At 40.3% G+C, this 20,107-nt stretch overlaps 1 protein-coding gene across 1 annotated transcript in view; it reads left to right on the forward strand.

Annotated features, from left to right (window-relative positions):
* MSH3 (mutS homolog 3) overlaps positions 1-20,107 on the forward strand; it is a 234,120-nt gene continuing 214,013 nt past the window's right edge. Inside the window, exons 1-6 of the mRNA XM_011995562.1 lie at positions 1-227; positions 1,675-1,795; positions 10,345-10,565; positions 15,019-15,231; positions 17,168-17,284; positions 17,661-17,778. Coding sequence (XP_011850952.1) covers positions 27-227; positions 1,675-1,795; positions 10,345-10,565; positions 15,019-15,231; positions 17,168-17,284; positions 17,661-17,778 — 991 coding nt within the window. The 5' untranslated portion in view covers positions 1-26. The remainder of the gene's footprint in view (positions 228-1,674; positions 1,796-10,344; positions 10,566-15,018; positions 15,232-17,167; positions 17,285-17,660; positions 17,779-20,107) is intronic.

Consider the following 20,107-nt stretch of genomic DNA (forward strand, 5'->3'; position numbering starts at 1 on the left):
CCTGTTCCCGGGCTGCCATCCTTGCCATGTCTCGCCGGAAGCCTGCGTCGGGCGGCCTCGCTGCCTCCAACCCAGTCCCTGCGAGGCAAGCTGTTTTGAGCCGATTCTTCCAGTCTACGGGAAGCCTGAAATCCACCTCCTCCCCCACGGGTGCAACCGATCAGGTGGACCGTGACGCTGCAGCGCCCCCAGCGTCCACTTTCCCGCCCCAGCTGCCGCCGCTCGTGGTAGGTTCTGTCCGGGACGGGGAAGGGCTATCGGGGCCGGTGGGCGGGGCTTGTGGGTGAGGCGGGCGGAGGCGGGTACTCTCCGCCAGATGGCAGGGCTGGAGGAGGAAGGGGTGGGCTGAAGAAGGGGAAGGTGGGAAGAGCCCAGGCGGGGTACAAACTAGGTGAAGCGCTGAGGTTTTTAGTACTTCCATTTGAGGTGATAGGCTAAGGTTACGCAGGTGTTTAATGGCAGGCCTGAGACAGGAACTCAGGTCTCCTGACTCGCATTCTGATAAGGGGGCTTGTGGGTAAGGGGTGCGTCTTTTAACCTCCATCCTTTTTTTTTTCCTTGGTGGTCGAAGAGTTTTACTGATTTAAAAAGTGCAGGATTGGGTGACTAGAAGAAAACTGCCGTTAGGTCTCCAGTTTTCAAGGCTGCAACAGCGTTGCTCAATATTTCAAATCACTACGGTTAAAAGCAGTCATATTGTGCAGTTCCCCAGTGAACACTTTTTGTAGTTTAGATTATAAAATCTGAAATACAATTTGGGTGAATAAAGTTTCTTAGGATAGTATAGATGCGATTAATCATGGAGTCCTTCCTGTTGCCATCCTTCAACGCGATAAGTACATTTGTTTGTTTTTAGACGGGAGATACTGCCAGGGGAAAAGCCCAAGGGTGACCCCTCACTGGGGTCACCTGCACAGTATTTTTCAAACTGAGGGTGGAAAGGCATTGAAGACTGGTATTTAGCCACCTACCGTGTTATAATGTAGGTGACAGCTTGGGTGCTTCAAAATCTTGTTCCCTTCTTATATATTTCTCCCTTACAGTGATTACTTCTCTTCTGTTTTTGTTTTTTTTTTGAGGCCGACATTTTCATGAATTCACCAAAAGTTTGCACCCACCATTTAAAGGGTAGTTGGTGAAGGACTTATGTATGCTTTTGGCAAGTTTTCTGCCAAGAAAAAGTTCATAATCTTGTCACATCTTTCGTGATGAACATAAACCATTTAAACAGGAAACACTTAAATTGGAATGACCATGTCAAAAATGATACTGTTCTTTTATTATGTATCTTTTCCTCTCTGTGCCTTTGCTACATAGCTGTTTATTTCTTAGAGGTATTTTATTTAGCATATGTAAGTAGGGTGATTCAAGTTTTATAATTAGAGAAAGCTGAAGGCTGATTGATTCAAGACAGGTAGCAGCCTTGGTTTCAATTAATTCTAAACAGGGCTTGAGTTGCTGAGACTCCTGGCCTCAGTCATCAGACTCTATCTTGTCTTTTATGGTGTTAAAAACAGTTCACCCATAGACTTTTCCAGTACTAAAAGTAGGGGATTCTTTGAAGAATGGATGGCAAGGAACTTGTCATTCAGATGTAAGGTTTAAATTACTTCACATACCTCAGGCCTTCTCAGAATAGAGATAACACATCATTTTCTAACCTTCCCGATATAGGCTACAGAAATTGACAGAAGTAAGAAGAGACCATTGGAAAATGATGGGCCTGTTAAAAAGAAAGTAAAGAAAGCCCAACAAAAGGAAGGAGAAAGTGATCTGGGAATGTCTGGCAACTCTGGTGAGTTGTGGGGGATTCTTTTCTCTCTCAGTCATGGCCCTGTTATTCTGGAATTCTCCAGAGGGTGGAAGAGTATATTAGAATTGTGTCTTTTTTCTTTGTGGAGAAAGGTCCCCTTTGTTCCTGAGCAGAGTGGCGCCCTATAGGTGATGGTGATGTGTATAGGATGTTAAGGGGATGGTAGAGCTAGAATTCTGCAATTTAACTGTAGTTCTCCCAACTTTCTCCTTTATTCCTTCTAGCTATTTTTGTCCTGATTATAAAATTAAAACATTCTTGGTACAGAAATTTCAAACAGTACAGAAATTTGGAACATAGACAGTGATAGACCCCATAATCCCTCCCTTTGAGTGAGGCCCACTGCTAATTGGTGTTCTGTATATACTTCCAGATTTTAAAAATTTATGCATGTGTATATATGTGCATACTCATAAGCTCACAAATTGGTTTATTTAATTATATTTTATGGATTATATTGTATACTAATTTGCTACTGTCTTTTTCTACTTAATAGAAAATTTTGAACAATTTTCAGTATCAGGACCCGTAGATCTACTCTTCCCCCCCTTTTTTTTTTTTTGCTTAGAGCTGCTGTTTGTGTATGTAAAAGGCATTGAATAAAAACAGCATGCCTAGGCTGGGCGCAGTGGCTGACACCTGTAATCTCAGCACTTTGGGAGGCCAAGGCAGGCGGATCATCTGAGGTCAGGAGTTTAAAACCAGCCTGGCCAACATGGTGAAATCCTGTCTCCACTAAAAATACGGTAATTAGCTGGGCATGGTGGTGGTTGCCTGTAATCCCAGCTACGTGGGAGGTTGAGGCAGGAGAATCACTTGAGCCCAGGAGGCGGAAGTTGCTGTGAGCCAAGATTGTGCCACTGCACTCCAGCCTGGGCGACAGAGTGACACTCTGTCTCAAAACAAAAAACAAACAAACGAAAAACAGCAAAAAAAAAAAACAAAAAACCCCAGCCTGCCTGAGTGCCTGCGTTCCTGGATTTCTAGAGGTGCTGTTGCATATAGACACTTGAGCAGATTTTTCTCTGGTTTTATGGTATCAGAGAATTTATGATAAGGGAAGACAGGAAATCCATCTTTATTCATTATCCCCAGGAAATTAGGTAAAGAGAATGAGAAAAAAGAAAAAAGTCCCAATTCAGTAGAGGTATCTGTCCAGTGGAGATATATGTAAAATATTAATCCTTCCATTAAAGGTAAAATTTGGATTTAGGGTCAACATGACAGCTTTAGTATGAAATAACTACAGGAATGGAGATGTGTGGCTAGGGAGAAAAGTAAATCTAAAACTTCCCCTTTCTGGAGGGGGCATGCAAGAAGGCATGACTTGAGAGAATTTGTCACATGTTAATGTTACAATTCTGGGGCTGCCTACCTTTCATTGCTTGATTACTCTGTATAGACCCATTTTTTAGGTCTACAAGCACTGAATAAGCAACTGATTTTTATTCTAGAGACTTTTTGTAGCTCATTTATTTTTCCTAAGAAGGCTTTTTGCCCTCTATTTTTTTTTTTTTTTTGAGACAGGTCTCTCACTCTGTCACCCAGGCTGGAGTGCACTGGTGTAATCTCAGCTCACTGTAACCTCCACCTCCTGAGTTCAAGCAATTCTCCTGCCTCAGCCTCCCAAGTAGCTGGGATTACAGGTGCGTGCCACCACACCTGGCTACTTTTTGTATTTTTAGTAGAGTCAGCATTTTGCCATGTTGATTAGGCTGGTCTCAAACTCCTGGTGGCCTCAAGTGATCTGCCCGTCTTGGCCTCCCAAAGTGCTGCATTACAGGTGTGAGCCACTGCGCCCGGCCTGTTGTCTTTTTATAGAGGAAGAAGTGGGTGATAGATGAAGAGAACTGAAGATTATCACAGTTAAGTAACTAAGACCACATGGGACAGTTGAAATGGAATGTTGTTGAAATAGGACAATGCACTTGGCATACTTTAAAATAGGACCTTTGCCACTTGTTAAAAATGGCACTAAGGAAGAAGGGAGAGGATCATTCACTAGTCAGAAGCTGGTGACTGCTCCACTTCAGTTTATTTTATTTTTTAGAGACAGGTCTTACTCTGTCATCCAGGCTGGAGTGTAGTGGCAGGATCATTGCTCATGTAGCCTCAAACTCCTGGGCTCAAGCCATCCTCCCGCCTTAGCTTCCTAAGTAGCAAGGACCACAGGTGCATGCCACCATGTCTGGCTAATTAAAAAAATATATATGTTTTTTAGAGACAGGGTTTTGCTGTGTTGACCAGGCTGGTCTTGAATTCCTAGTCCCAAGCCATCCTCCTGCCTCAGCACCTCAGTAGCTGGGACTGCACTCCTGAGCCATCATACCTGGCAAGTTTTGTTTTTTTTTTAATAACAGAATTATTAAGATATAGTTCTTGGGGCCAGGCATGGTGGCTCACGCCTGTAATCCCAGCACTTTGGGAGGCTGAGGCAGGTATCACCTGAGGTCAGGAGTTCGAGACTAGCCTGGTCAACATGGTGAAACCCCATCTCTACTAAAAATACAAAAATTAGCCAGACTTGGTGGCGGGCACTGGTGGTCCCAGCTACTCAGGAGGCTGAGACGGGAGAATCGCTTGAGTCTGGGAGGTGTGGGTGCAGTGAGCCGAGATCATGCCACTGCCCTCCAAGCTGGGTGACAGATTGAGGCTCAGTCTCAAAAAAAAGATACAGTTATCGTACAATATGATTCACCCATTTAGCATGCACAATTCAGTGGCTTTTAGGATATTCCCAGAGTTCTGCAACCATCATCAAAGTCAATTTTAGAACATTTTCGTCACCCCAAAAGAGACCCTGTGCCCATGAACAGCCACCCCCTGTTCTCCCCCAGCACTTCCCAGCCCTAGGTAACCACTAATCTACTTTCTGTCTATAGATTTGCCTATTCTGAACATTTCATATAAATGGAATCATATAATGTGTGGCCTTTGGTGTCTGGTTTCTTTCACTTACTGTAATGTTTTCAAGGTTCATCCGCGTTGTAGCATGTATCTACTTCATTCCCTTTTCTAAAAATATTCATTTTCTTTATTGTGGTAAACTATACATAACATAAAATTTATCATCCTTGACATTTTTAAGTATACAGCTCAGGAGTATTTAGTACATATGCACCCATCACCACCATCCATCTCCAGAAGTTTTAATCTTGCAATCCTATAAGTCTGTACCATTAAACACTAACTCCCTGTATTTCCCTTCCCCCAACCCATGGTGCCTGCCATTCAGCTTTCTGTCTCTATCATTTTGGCTACTCTATAATACATTCATTCCTTTTTATTTCTAGGCAGTATTCCATTGTATATATCCACCTCAGTTCTTAACTCTTCAATTAACAAGTTATTTTTTATACCTGGGATTCACGGGAGAAGGAAACTTTTATACATACAAGCAAACTTAGATACATTTGAAAAGCCAGTTAAGTATGTATTTTGAAAACCAGGGGAAGAATAATAAAGTAAGAGATGCGTTTGTTTTCACACTACTGATAAAGACATACCAGAGACTGGGAAGAAAAAGAGGTTTAATTGGACTTACGGTTCCACATGGCTGGGGAGGCCTCAGAATCATAGTGGGAGGTGAAAGGCACTTCTTTTTTTAAAATTTTTTAATTTTTTAATTTTTTTATATTTTAAGTTTTGGGATACATGTGTAGAACATGCAAGTTTGTTGAAAGGCATTTCTTACATGGCGGTGGCAAGAGAAAATGAGGAAGACGTAAAGGTGGAAACCCCTGATAAACCCATCAGATTTCATGAGACTTATTCACTATCTTGAGAATAGCACAGGAAAGACTGGCTCCCATGATTCCTCTCACTGGGTCCCTCCCACTGGGTCCCTCCCACAACACATGAGAATTCTGGGAGATAAAATTCAAGTTGATATTTGGGTCAGGGCACAGTCAAACTATATCACATTGGAAAAGATTCAAAAATATATTTCTAGCATAAAGGAAGTCATAGGAAACAAGGTAACTGTATATTGGAAAAGTCATATTTAGAAGGAAAGAGTCACTGTATTTCTTCGGAGATTCTTAGCCTTTAGCATAAAAGACATCAAAGGTTTTTTATTTTTGATTATAGAGGGTTGTCTTTTTCTCTGGTTGCTTTTAAGTTTTCTCTTAATCACTGATTTTCATGTTCGATTTTTTTTCTGCCCCATAGAATCTGCAGAAACACATATTTGATTTTGATGGACCTTGTCTGTTTGCCACCCCCCCAATCTCAGCTCACTGCAACCCACCCCACCAGGTTTAAGCAATGCTCCTGCCTTAGCCTCTGGAGTAGCTGGGGTTACAGGCACTCCGTCAACATGCCTGGCTAATTTGTGTATTTTTAGTGGAGATCGGGTTTCACCATGTTGGCCAGGTTGGTCTCAAACTCCTGACCTTGTGATCTACCTGCCTTGGCCTCCCAAAGTGCTGGGATTATAGGCGTGAGCCATCGTGCCCAGCTGCCTTTGTCTGGTTTTTAATTTTTATTTCTTCATTTATTTTTATCCTGTTTGGAGCTCATTTAAAGCTTCTCCAGTCTGTGGGTTTATAGGTCTTATTAAATGTGGGAAACTTTTTTGGTTGTTATTGTTTCACATTTTTTTCTGTCTTCCTATCTCTGTGTCTCCTTCTGAGAGTTTATTACAGGGATATTAACTATTTGATATTATCTCTTAAGTCATCGAGGCTCTTTTAATTTGTTTTCCAGGCTTATTTCTCTTTGTACTTCATTTTGGATAGATTCTACTGCTCTGTTTTCAGTGGTCTTTTTTTCTGCTATGTCTAATCTGCTGTAAATCTCATTCAATAAAATGTTCATTTCCTATATTGTATATTTCATCTCTAGAAGTTCCATTTTGTTCTTTTAAAATATCTTCCAGTTCTCTATATGAATTATATCTCAGTAAAGCTGTTGAAAAAAATCCTTTTGCTTCTTTTTGCTCATGTCTTCCTTTATATTCTCAATTATATGGAGCATATTTATAAATTGTATTTTCTTGTTCTTATATGCTAATTGCATCATCTGTCATTTCTGGGCCTGCATCCCTTGACAGATTTTTCCTGCTTTTTGCACGTCTAGTAACTAACTAGTTGGATCATGGATATGTTGAATCTGTGTTGTCTCCTGCTGGAGTTTGTGTTTCTTTAGAGTGTTGGACTCTGTTCTGGCAAGCAGTTAAATTCCTTTGGATCACTTTGATCTTTTTAAGGATTGTTTTTAAACTTCAGTAGAGAATAATAATCCTTACTCTAGAGCAACTTTAGTCACATTCCTACGGCTTGACCTTTTTAGAGTTAGAAAGGGACACATAGTAGCAGTAGCACACCATTACATTGTATTTCCACAATACAGAGATAGTAGACATTGGTAACATTAAGAACATAAATACAGTCATATGCTACCTAACAACAGTCAATGAGGGACTGCCTATACAACATTAGTCTCACAAGATTATAGTACGTATTTTTACTGTACCATTTCTATGTTTAAATATGTTTAGATACACAGATACCATTGTGTTACAGTTGTCTCTAGTATTCAGTATGGTAACACGCTATACAGGTTTATAACCTGGGAGCAGTAAATTATACCATATAGCCTAGGTGTGTAGGAGTCTATACCATCATCTAGGTTTGTGTAAGTACACTCTCTGATGTGCACACAATGAAATCACCTAATGACACGTTCTTCATAACATATCCCCATCATTAAATGATGCAAGACTGTCAACACCTGTAGTAAGTTTTAGGCAGTGATTATTTATTATTCAACCAGTAGCATCTACCAGCCGTAAGAGTCCCTGATTATTTCATCTCTGTTTTTCACACTTTGATTTTAAATACTGTCAAAGTCAAATAGGATATAGAGACAAATCTCTAAATTTAAAACGTTTTATTTGGGGCCGGGCGTGGTGGCTCACACCTTTAATCACAGCACTTTGGGAGGCGGAGGTGGGCGGATCACCTGAGTTCAGGAGTTCAAGACCAGCCTGCCCAACATGATGAAACCCCATCTCTACTACAAATACACAAATTAGCCAGGTATGGTGACACACACCTGTAATCCCAGCTATTCAGGAGGCTGAGATAGGAGAATTACTTGAATCCAGGAGGCAGAGGTTGTGGTGAGCCGAGATCACACCATTGCACTCCAGCCCGGGTGACAGAGTAAGACTTTGTCTCAAAAAAAGGAAAAAAAAAAAAACAAAAAAACCATTTTATTTGGGAAGCAAGAATTGCAATTTGGGGCATACACACAGACCAGGTGGTCTTTGGTATGATGAGGACAAAGATAAAATTGGAAGTTTTATTAAAAAGGAGAAATGAGCCAGGAGCAGCTGCTCACACCTGTATTCCCAACACTTTGGGAGGCCAAAGCAGGAGGATTGTTTGAGCCCAGGAGTTGGAGACTAGCCTAGGCAGCATAGGGAGACCCCAACTATATAAAAAAAATTAAAAAAAATTAGTTGGGCATGGTGGCACTTGCCTGTAGTCCCAGCTACTCAGGAGGCTGAGGTGGGAGGATCTCATAAGCCCTGGAGGTCAAGGTTGCAAAAAGAAAAAGAAATGTATTGTTTTGAAAGAAGGTTCATTGGTACTAGGAAAATTTGGGGGAGCTGGCAAGCTTTGATTAGTGAATGACCACAGTGGGTAAAACTAGCCTTAGAGTCACAGCAGGTTGTTTTAGCAGCTGTCAGGTAAAATTGGTTTCAGGTTACAGTAGGCAGTTTTAGCAGCTAGGCTTGCAGAGAATTACATTTTTGGAGCAATGATATGTGCTCTCAGTGCTTTTTCCCCTGGCCTCTCTACTCCATTTTAAGTGAGTGTGACAAGAATGACCCAATTCATATGATCAACTTTCACAATACTTTTTTTTTTTTTTTTTCCCAACAAATACAACTTCAAGTTCTTCATCCCACCTCCATTCTAGGCAAAGTTTTTTTTATGTCTATAGGAGGGAAAATCTTTGTATAACATACACACTTATAGTATACTTTGGAGGGTGATACACATGTACATTTCGAAAAAGAGAGTAATAGTAAACAAGGGGAATATACATTTGAGAAAAGAGTCAAATTTACATTTTTGTAGCTAGAAAATTCACAGGAGACCTAATGAAAGCCTGTGAAGATGTCTAACTATAAATCGGGAAAATTTTAAGCTTTTTTTTTTTTTTTTGAAGCAACAAAAGCAGAGATTTATTGAAAACAAAAAGTACACTCCACAGGGTGGGAGCAGGCCCTAGCAAGCAGCTCAGGAGCAATTTTAAACTTTTAGAATGAGCAAAACACAACCCTTGCCCTCAGAGTGTTTTTGCTTTAATAGGGAAGGTAAGAGGTGATAAATGCATGCAGTCCCAGTTCCTTTACATTTAGTAGCACCAACCTAATAGTATTGCTCTAAACAGTGAAATACTGTGTTCTAGTACATGGTAGGGATCCAGGGATCCAGAAAATGATAGTTTCCCTTCTTTCATGGATTGCTTGTTTATGAAAAACTACCAATTGGCAGACTGTGATGAGTGCCACAGGGAGATGTGATCTTGTTATAGGAATATAGAGAAAGAAAAGATGATTTTAAGCTGGGAAAGTTAGCAGAAGGTTTTATGGGAAAGGTAGATTTGAGATGGGTCTTGAAGAATGAATACAATTTTGACATGCAGAAGGCATGTCATGAGCAAAGTGATAGTGTGTCTGAGTATGTCGATTTGGTTTTCTTGGTGAACCCCTGATGTCAATGTCAAGTCTTTCTCCTTGAGCTAGTTAGATTTCCCAGTCAAGAGTCCTCCCAGCTTCTGCCTGGAGGGGAGTGTTCTGGCTGCCTGGGTTCGGGAGAGGCCGTGGATCTCAGCATACATTGTGTCTGTGTTCCTGTCATCCTTCTGGGTTAGTACAGTACTCCGTCAACTGTGCTTGTTTTGCCTTTCCAGGGAAGAAATCTCCAGTTGGCTGCTGATGTGGAGGAAGGGCAGTTATCTTTCAACTTGGAGTATGATAGGGGTTTAGGGAACCAATTACTTGGAACCAATCCTCTTTATTTTAGAACCTCCTTTTATTCCTTTCCAGAGCTACTGGTACCCTAATTCCTGAGTCTTTTGAGCATTTTGTGTTTTAAGTAGAGTTGGCTCTTGGTTTTCCTAATTACTGACTTAGGATTTAACTCTCAGGTGTGCTGAATTGGTTATTGTTCATTTGTTTTCCTTTCTAGCTTTAGATATCTCATTTGCAGTTATTACCTCTCCTCTCTGTCCTTATGGGCTTATGTCTTCAAAAAAAAAAAAAAAAAGGAAAGAAAAAAAAAATCTAGTAATGAGGTTTCAGGAATGAGTGAAATTTGGTCTATGTTTAATATGACATCTTTACCCTGAACCCAGTGTTTCTTTCTTTCTTTTTTTTTTTTTTAAATCACATTATAGTTAGGTTCATTGCTTTATTGGGAATCTACCTCTTTAAAAAATTCTATGCTGGTTGTGAATTGATATAATGACACCAAAATACTATTGTTGTATTTTCTTCTTCTTTGCTACCTAAGAGCCAAAGAAATGTCTGAGGACCAGGAATGTTTTAAAGTCTCTGGAAAAATTGAAAGAATTCTGCTGCGATTCTGCCCTTCCTCAAAGTAGAGTCCAGACAGAATCTGTGCAGGAGAGATTTGCAGTTCTGCCAAAATGTACTGATTTTGATGATATCAGTCTTCTACGTGCAAAGAATGCAGTATCTTCTGAAGATTCGAAATGTCAAATTAAACAAAAGGTATGTAACTGCTATAGATGAGTATCTAGTTACCTAGAATAGTGGGTTCTGAAGTACTATCAGGTTCTCTGGGGTCATTCATGGCAATGGTTCCTAAACGTGGATGATCTTCTGAATCATCTGGGGGAGATTTTGTGTTTTAGTTTAGTTTTTTACATCCCTGGAGATTCGATTTACTGTGTTTTGGGAGGGATTAATTGGTTTGTATGAGAACAAAACAAAAGCCTTCCAGGTAATTCTGAGGTACTGCCTGGATCAGGAGCCCTTGACTTGGAGGGATTCTTTATTGACACTTAATACAAGCACAGTTTCTTACAGTCCTTCTTAGAGTTTCCATGATTACCTTAGCTTTACATTGGAATCACCTGGAGACCTTAAACCAAAAATTGCCATTAAGAACCTTCCCTCAGAATCTTATTTAATTGGTTTTCACTGAGAAATGGGCGTGGCTATTTTTAGAAAGCTTGCATTTTATTTTACATTTTATTTTTATTGATGAGGTCTTGCTCTGTTGCCCAGGCTAGAGTACAGTTGTGCGATTATAGTTGACTGTAGTCTCAAACTCCTGGGCTCAAGCAATCCTCCCACCTTAGCCTCCAGACAAGGTGAGACTGAAGGAAAAGCAGTCGTTTTAATCTGTAGCTGTGATTGACAACCATTGAATTAGAGAAATGATCCTATATATGTATATGTGTATGTATATATTTGAGTCATTGAAATTCTAATGAAAGCTGTTGGCCTTTTTCCTCAGAAAAATTCTCAAGCCAACAAAATTTTGCCTATGATTTTCAAGATTTCACACCTTTCCCACAAAGTCCAGATCCATGAACTCCTCCCTCAGCCAGGCTAATATTGGTTGACTTATCTTAGATCATCAGAAAAAAAAAAGGTGTTTTTGTTTTTGGTCTCTTTTCATACTTAGAAGCAGTTCACCTAAGTATAGTGGTTATTAAGCATAGAAGTCATAAAGTTTATCCATTAAAGCTCACTTTATTGATAGGAGCATTTACTCCAAAGTCTCAGAAGAGCGTATACATTATTGCTTTATACATAGAATGACCAACTTGACATTTCCACATCACAGGAAATTAGAAGTAAGTAGATAGAAGGGGGCACCTAGAAGCAGTGCCATTATCACAAGTGATAAGCTGTTTGATGGCATGGAAAGACATGGATGAATGGCAAAAAGCTACTGAATGAACATAAACGCCCCATGGTCCAGGACCATTAGGGTGGGGTCGGCAACGCCGTAACTGTCAGTAGATTTTGAAATATATTCTAATCACTCTGAATTGTCCAGACAAGGTTAAATTGAGTTCAGCATACTGTCTCTGGGAATATGAAATAGAATGTGATGTATCTGATAAGTATTCCCATCCAAATCATTTTTTTTTAAGTTGCTTATTTTGTTGTCCAGGTATTAATAGGTACAACAAACCCTCATGACACAAGTTTACCTATATAACAAACCTGCACATGTACCCCTGAACTTAAAATGAAAGTTAAAAAAAAGTTGCTTAATATTCAAGTATTTAGATTGATTTAATTGTTAACTTCCTATAAGGATAAAACTTTTTTTTCTGGAAGCTTATCCCATTTCCTAAATGAATAAAGTATAAAGTAAGAATAAGTTTTTAAAATTTAAGAAATATATTTTCTGTATTAACTTTTATATTGCATAGCATATACCTGCATTTCACATAAAAATCATGGAAACAAAATAGGAAACCCACCAAAATTAAAAGCAAATGCATTCTCAGGTGTAGGAAAATTGTTATGCAATCCTTGGGGTGTTGCTTCGCCAGCTGTAAACCTCTGTGGCTGCTGGTGCCTTTGCCCGAGTTTTTACTTGCACCTGGCTGGGCTCATTCCTCCCACTGGGCCTGGCAGACTGTGCTTGGCTTTTGCTTTTGGCCTGAATCTCGCAGCTGCCAAGGGTGAGCCAGGAACAGAGTGTTGAGGGGTGTGTGAGCCAGTGACCATGGGGTCTGGCTACTGTGCACAGCAAGGCATGCCAACTTCGGCGGGGTGGACAGCTCCAGGTGCCAGCATGAGTGAGGGCTGGACCAGGCGTACTGCAAGCAGCTTCCACGGCTGGCACCCAGGAACACAGTGGTGTCCAGAAGCTTGGAGATTCCAGGAACTGCAGAGCCCAGAGAGGGTGTCATAGACCTGGCTTGGGAGCCCCTAGGTCTGAGCTCCCAAAAGGTCCACAGCTCTTCTGTCCTCTCTTTTCTCTCCTCCTTGTTGCTGCAATGTGGCAAGCAAGGGACGTGTTTCAGGCCTGTTTCTTTACAGCTCTTTTAGCCCTGCCATTCCATGGGTCCCAAGTTCTTATCCTGCTTCCAGAAAGTATGAAGTATGTGGACAAGTGGAGGGTGAGCAAGGCAAAAAAGGGGCTTTCTTGAGTGACAGAACATTCATGGGAGACCCGCAGTGGGTAGATCTGCAGGCAGGACATCCCAACAAGTGAGAAGTGTTCAGCCTTCAACAGGGAGGAGACCCTGGAGTGGGTAGCTCCTCTCTGCAGGCAGGTTGTCTGCTTGTCTCTTCAAGTTTGGCCAAGTCTGGGGGTTTGTATGGGCTTGAGAGGAGGAAGTGTGTGCTGATTGGTTCATGGGCTGCCATGGGTGGGCTCAGAAAAAGCACTGTAAGTTATAATTCTGGTTCATCAGCCTGGCCCCCAGGCTTCAGGCTGTTCCTGGCTTGAAGGTGGGGCTTCACCTGGACCTGACCCTTTCTGCCCAGGAGCCTGTCTGTCTCCTGCCGTCTTCCATGGCACCCAGGCTGTTTGTGCCAAGGGCCACCTGCAGGACAGCTCTGAGCTGCCCTCAGCCCCCTCCTCGGCCTCCTTCCCGTGCTCATCAGTGTCCAAAGTCCAGAGGGGGCCAAGGCAGCAGGGGGCTGGCATGTTAGCACTGCCCTGAACATGTGCACAACCGGCAAGGTTGCAGCAGTTCCCAGGCTTGGCCTCAACTTTGAGATCAGAGTGGGTGCTGGGAGCTGGGAGAGGCGAGGCAGTGGGAGCAGGTACTTCTGAGCCTGCAGAGGGACGGGGAATTCCCTTTCTGGGCCCCTGAGAGTGCAGAGATCCCCGGGTCCACAGCTGCAGCTTGGGTGGCTGCTGCAGCTGCACCCAGGAGGGCGGGGCTCCTGCCTGCTCCCAGCCCCCAAGAGCACAGAGATGCCCAGGTTTGCAGCCACAGCTGGGCAGCCACAGCTGTGCCCGGGGAGTGTGAGGCTCTCACCCTGCCAACTTAGAAGGGAGTGAGGCTTCTTCCACCCATTTCTGACTCCTGCCGGTTCTGTGGAGCATGCAGCCCTGGTTGTGCCTCTCCTACTGCAGCTGGCGTTATGGCAGTGGCTGCTCCCGATGGGCTGCCACTGCCATCATAATGACCTGGATTTCTCTTGCCAACCTCTCCACCCCTCACCATCTTCTTATTGCTGATCTTTGGAGGTTTGCTGGACTGCACTGTTCAAATAAATTGAGTTTTTTTTGAAAAGTTAGTATCTTTACCTGATGTCCCAGTAAAGCTGAGTTGTTTTAAACATTTGGGAACTACAAAGTGTACATGTTTCTGGGTTTTCTTTTGGATTGGGATTCCCATTCCTGGGCCATTTTGCTTCTCTCTCACTCTCCCCTCTTTTTGGTCACCAGACTTTTAGGCCATATTTTTGATTGTAGGGGGAGCTGGATAAATTTTTAGAAGTTGATAGTGACAGAGTGGCAATTAATTAGAAGTTAGATTTAGCCTATACATTTGTCTCATTCACATTTTTCTAAATTAAGTCCAATAAGCGAGGAATTTTCTCTAAGCTGTGAATTGGAATTAATTATGGTAGGAAGGTAAGAATAGTAGGAATAGTAATGTTGAAAATGTGACCTTGTGCTGTATATTTTTTAACAGCTCTTTCTCGTGTTTCTTTACCAAGAGAATCATGGTTCTTTCTTGGGATAAGACTTTATAGAATGTGCTGTCTTTTACAGTGTGCTTGGAGGTAAAAAACATTCAGTGCACCTTTATCTGTTGGCATGCTTTGCTCGAAGTGGTTTTGCCCTACTCCTGAGAGAAAGGCAGATTTGTCCCCATTGGCCTTTTGTGGATTACACACCTGAGAATAAATAATAAAAAGAAAAGAAACGTTAATAATAATAGATTTAATGAAATCAAATTTAAAAACAAATATGTAAAACATTAAGATATTTAGACTTTCAAAATTTGCATAAAAATTCTATGATAGCTCACTTGGTTCATAATTTTTTTAACCTTTTACTTTGAAAATATTTGCAACCTATAGATAATTTGCCTGAATGCTACAACGTGCTTCTATAAACTTTACACCTAGATTCACCAAGTGTTAGCTCTTCGCCAGATTTGCATTTTCCATCTCTGGGAACTTATTATTATGGCTAATATTTTTAAAACTTTATAAATCTTTTGGTTTTCAGGATACAACACTTTTTGATGTCAGTCAGTTTGGATCATCAAATACAAGTCATGAAAATTTACAGAAAACTGCTTCTAAACCAGCTAACAAACGTTCCAAAAGCATTTATACGCCGCTAGAATTACAATACATAGAAATGAAGCAGCAGCACAAAGATGCAGTTTTGTGTGTGGAATGTGGATATAAGTATAGATTCTTTGGGGAAGATGCAGAGGTAAGTCTTTTTTTCAGGCACTATTTTATGTTTTTCTTGTCTAGCCTTAGATATTTTTCAGTATTTTTGTTTCATCTTCTGACCTTATATAAATGCTGATTTGACCAATCACCTCTTAAAAAATACTGTTATTTAAAGTAAAAACTAAAAATGAACACAAGAAACTTAGTGGGAACCAGACTTGGTGGGGAAAAGTGAGGGGTCTCTATTGGAGTATTAGTGCTTATTCTTCATGGTACTAGGCCAATACTTTTTATCCATCCAAAGTTTATTGGATGAGTCTGAATGAACCATAATCATGTACATACGTTTTCTAATGAAGACTCAAGGAAGAAAAATTTTTTGAGATGTATAGAAGCTCCTCTGTTTACCCTTAATTTATGAATTTTCATAGCCGGGAACAAAGTTAAGTCTCAATGGAAGAACACGTGAACTTTGCCAGCTACCACCAGAAGTTGTTTGAAGTTTTACAGATCTCTTTGTGTGTCAGTCAACTTGGTGTCTTATTCTAAACTGGGATTGTGCCAGGTGTGGTGGCTCAAGACTGTAATCCCAGCACTTTGGGAAGCTGAAGTGGGTGGATCACTTGAGATCAGGAGTTTGAGACCAGCCTGGCCAACATGGTGAAACCCTGTCTCTACTAAAAATATTAAAAAAATTAGCCGGGCTTGGTGGTGCATGCCTTTAGTCCCAGCTCCTCAGGAGGCTGAGGCAGGAGAGTTGCTTGAACTCGGGAGATGGAGGTTGCAGTGAGCCAAGATCCTGCCATTGCACCCTAGCCTGGGCGGCACAGCAAGACTCTTGTCTCAAAAAAAAAAAAAAAATTGGAATTGTATTTAATGTTGAAATATTTATTATGGGCCCTAGTCAAGAAGGTTGAAAGTGAAATTTGAGCATTTCATGGGCAAACTTAGGGAAAGTATTGCTGATTACACGTTTGTTGGAAGTCATAAATGCTTGTGATGATTCTATAGCTTGAGACCTGGTTGGATTGTACCCTAGAGAGTGATGAGGTCGCATGTCTGTGACTCATGGATGGGAAGTAAAGACTTGGCCAACTTTTTTTCTTCAAGTTTCCTAAATCCTCTGTGGCAGGCAAGCAGCGTTCTCTAAGTCAGGCGCATTATGCTGTGTTCTGTGATATTAAATTAGACTCTGAAATATCACCATGTTTTCTGAGGGCAGGAACAAATATGTAGTTGGCATCCCCTAGGTGAAGGAGAGAAACTGTCTAGGTTAAATGGTAAATTCAGGCCTGACCACGGTAAAGGCTGATGTTTTCCTGCCCTTCTGTGAGGGACTAATAGAGTTCAGAGATGGGCTGAGGTTGGGTAGTGAGAGTGTTGGAATTAGAGTTCCATGGCTCCAGTGGGCAATATCTAAGCCATGGTGCTTTCTAGAATAAATCAGGGAATCAGATGGTGCTGCATGGTTCTATATTTCTATCAGTCATGCATCATTACTTAGTTAACCAGCCCGGGGCTTCTCTTTTTACTTTTTCATTGATTCTTCTGTCCAGATGGGTTCATCATTTCTGCATACTCTGTAGTATCTTCTAAATGTCAGTCATTTGCAAATGCCATGGAGCAAATGCTTATTCTTTTACAGTCTCATGCTCTCTGTATTGGATAGTCTTTGTGTAGGGAAAGCTCTAAGGACATTGAAGACCTGTCATATTTTTCTGAGTCTTTTATAGATACAGATGTTGATACTGAAGTTAGGTCACTAGAACTGCCCAAAAGACATTAAACCATAGGCTTCTATACAGGCTATACAGGGAACATTTTTTAAAACTTTTTATTGACATAGTACACATTTAGATCAAGTGTACAAATCCTGAATGTATACCTTGATGAATTTTTAAAAAAGTGAACCAACCTCACATAGGGAGTCTTAAAATAGAAATTTATTGATATTTTCTTTTTTCATTTTTTAGATTGCAGCCCGAGAGCTCAATATTTATTGCCATTTAGATCACAACTTTATGACAGCAAGTATACCTACTCACAGACTGTTTGTTCATGTACGCCGCCTGGTGGCAAAAGGATATAAGGTCAGCTTTGGCTTTAACTTGTGGGAAAAGGAAATTGGGATTCTCTTCCAGAGAATGCAAATGTATTTCGTAAGGTGGTAGGTAGGCTTCAATTGGTTTATAATTTTGCATTTGAGAGAAAAAGTGTTTCATAATTATTAGCATTATATATTTATGAGTTTTTAACAATTGTTAGATATTTAGGGTAAATTTTTTAACTCTATGATAGTGTTTCTTAGCGATTTATCTACCCTTGTCAACTCCTTTAAACCCTACATCTGAGCATTGTGGACTGATTAACCATTTCAGAATTGACCTTTAAACATTTTGAAATGAGTTTTTACAAATCAAATCATTTTTTATCATTTGATATCAATATTTCTTATTTTTGTTGAAGGTGGGAGTTGTGAAGCAAACTGAAACTGCAGCATTAAAGGCCATTGGAGACAACAGAAGTTCACTCTTTTCCCGGAAATTGACTGCCCTTTATACAAAATCTACACTCATTGGAGAAGATATCCTTTTTGGACAGGAGTTTTTCTCTTTAATGGTACAAGTGCTTTGTTTGAAGATGGCAGGTTTTTGTTTTATTATTATTGTTTTAGTTGCTCTTTGGGAACTTTTTAAATGAGCTGAGAGGCATTATGGTGAACTCTTGATTAGGTGTGCTACTCAAGAGGGAAGTAGTGGCTGAAAACAAGCATCTTTTCAGATGTCATAGTAGAAGGCAAGTTCATCATACTTGAAGAGCAAGAAAAAAAGCAACCCTAATAAAAGATGATGTCAGGTTAGTATCTGATTTGAAATTATATCTTCCTTAGCCCATTTGTGGGTAGTAGTTAGTTACTTAGGACCTACAAGCTCCTCAGGGTCTTTCCAAAGTGAGACCTAACAAATAACTTATTGAAGCCAGGCATGGTGGCTCATGCCTATAATACCAGCACTTTGGGAGGCTGAAGTGGGCAGATTACTCGAGCCCCGGAGTTTGAGACCAGTCTGGGCAAGATGGCAAAACCCCATCTCTACAAAAAATACAAAAAAATCAGCTGGGCATGTTGGCACTTGCCCATAGTCCCGGCTACTTGGGTGGCTGAGGTGGGACAATCATGTCAGCCTAGGAAGTAAAGGCTGCAGTGAGCCGTGATCATGCCACTGCATTCCAGCCTGGGTGACAGGAGTGAGACCCTGTCTCAAAAAAACAAACAGAAATTCAAAATGTGAAAAGAAAACTGCTGAAGTCAGAATTAAGACAGAATTAAATGCCTATAAAATATAATGGTAGTCCATCTTCATTGTTAACTTTATAAAAATTTTATTACTTTTGAAAATGGATTCTGGGTGAAGTTTTCTCACTTTGTAAGAATTTTCAGTGTGCATAATGTTTGCCCCTAAATTTATGGTAATTCATAAATGTGGTGTGTTGTTTGAAGCCAAATAATTTCAAAAGCAAAACTGTCAGTTTCAAAAGCCAAATAATTATATGTAAAATTAGATCAGGGTGCATTTAAAAAAAATTACTATGGAGTGGAATCAGTTCTCTGATAATGAAAGAATGGAGGGATAAGAAGGCCTTAAATGATACTGTGTGGAAGTATTATTTCTGTTATGGTTTATTACAGATCTGCTTATTTCTCAGCTCATTTAATTCTAAGGACTGTTTTGTTCCATGAATACTATAAACAGGGAACAGCTATCACTCAAAATGGGCTCCAAACTATTAACAACCTTGTGTTGTTCTAAGCTGATGAGCCTGTAAGAACCTGGTATTTTTATTTTTTCTTTTGCCAAAGCTTGAGTCTCTTATTTGAAGCCCATTTCTAGTACAGTCCCCCTTCCTGCTTTTCCTTTGCTGCTTTTATGGCTCGTATGTCCTGATGTCCAAAGATATGCCCAGACTTTGCCCCAAATCAGCTTTCATCCCTGAGATTTAGTTAATGGACTCATTTTATACACCCATACACAGACATACATACACATATACACACACATACACACACATACACCTGTCTCTTATACACATCTAGATGTGTATAAGCACAGACATACATACACATATAATGTATATATGTTTCTGTTTTCTTTTCTCATGTCTTTGAAAAATTCTCTTGCTATATCTGGGAGCTTTTAGGCACATTAAAAGAGGAAAATAATTTACACCATTTTAGTGTATTTATACTTTGAATTGTGGAATTAAACATTATGGGATTGTTAAGGATTCAAGTCTCAACACCATTCAAGTGAAGAAGTGGGTTATTTGGGCCTCTATGGGGTTTGATGTACTCCACTAAGCCCTTTGGAAGTAAGATACTGGTTATCTGTCTTTATGATCTTTATATCTTAGGAAAGATAAGGCATGCAACTATGATCTAAATAAATTGGAAGAATGAATACTGGGCAGATTTTGCAAAGAGCAAAAGTACTGGGTGAAACGAGCCATCATTTTATTATTTATTTCTTCATTTTTATTTTTTTATTTTGTAGAGACAGGATCTTGCTATGTTGCCCAGGGTGGTCTCTCAAACTCCTGGCCTTAAGTGATCCTACCACCTTGGCCTCCTAAAGTGCTGGGATTACAGGTGTGAGCCATTGCACCTGGCTGTGAACCATTATTTTAAAGTAGAAAATAGTTAATATTATTGGAAATTTAGCATTATTAGCATTTAGAATTTAAAATACAAAAATGATTATTTTTCTTTAATTATTATTAAATGTGAATCCCCTAATCAAGCTGGATGATGCTGTAAATGTTGATGAGATAATGACTGATACTTCTACCAGCTATCTTCTGTGCATCTCTGAAAATAAGGAAAATGTTAGGGACAAAAAAAAGGGCAACGTTTTTAT

The sequence above is a fragment of the Mandrillus leucophaeus genome, unplaced genomic scaffold (genome assembly GCF_000951045.1).
Source record: "Mandrillus leucophaeus isolate KB7577 unplaced genomic scaffold, Mleu.le_1.0 Scaffold491, whole genome shotgun sequence".
Taxonomy (NCBI): domain Eukaryota; kingdom Metazoa; phylum Chordata; class Mammalia; order Primates; family Cercopithecidae; genus Mandrillus; species Mandrillus leucophaeus.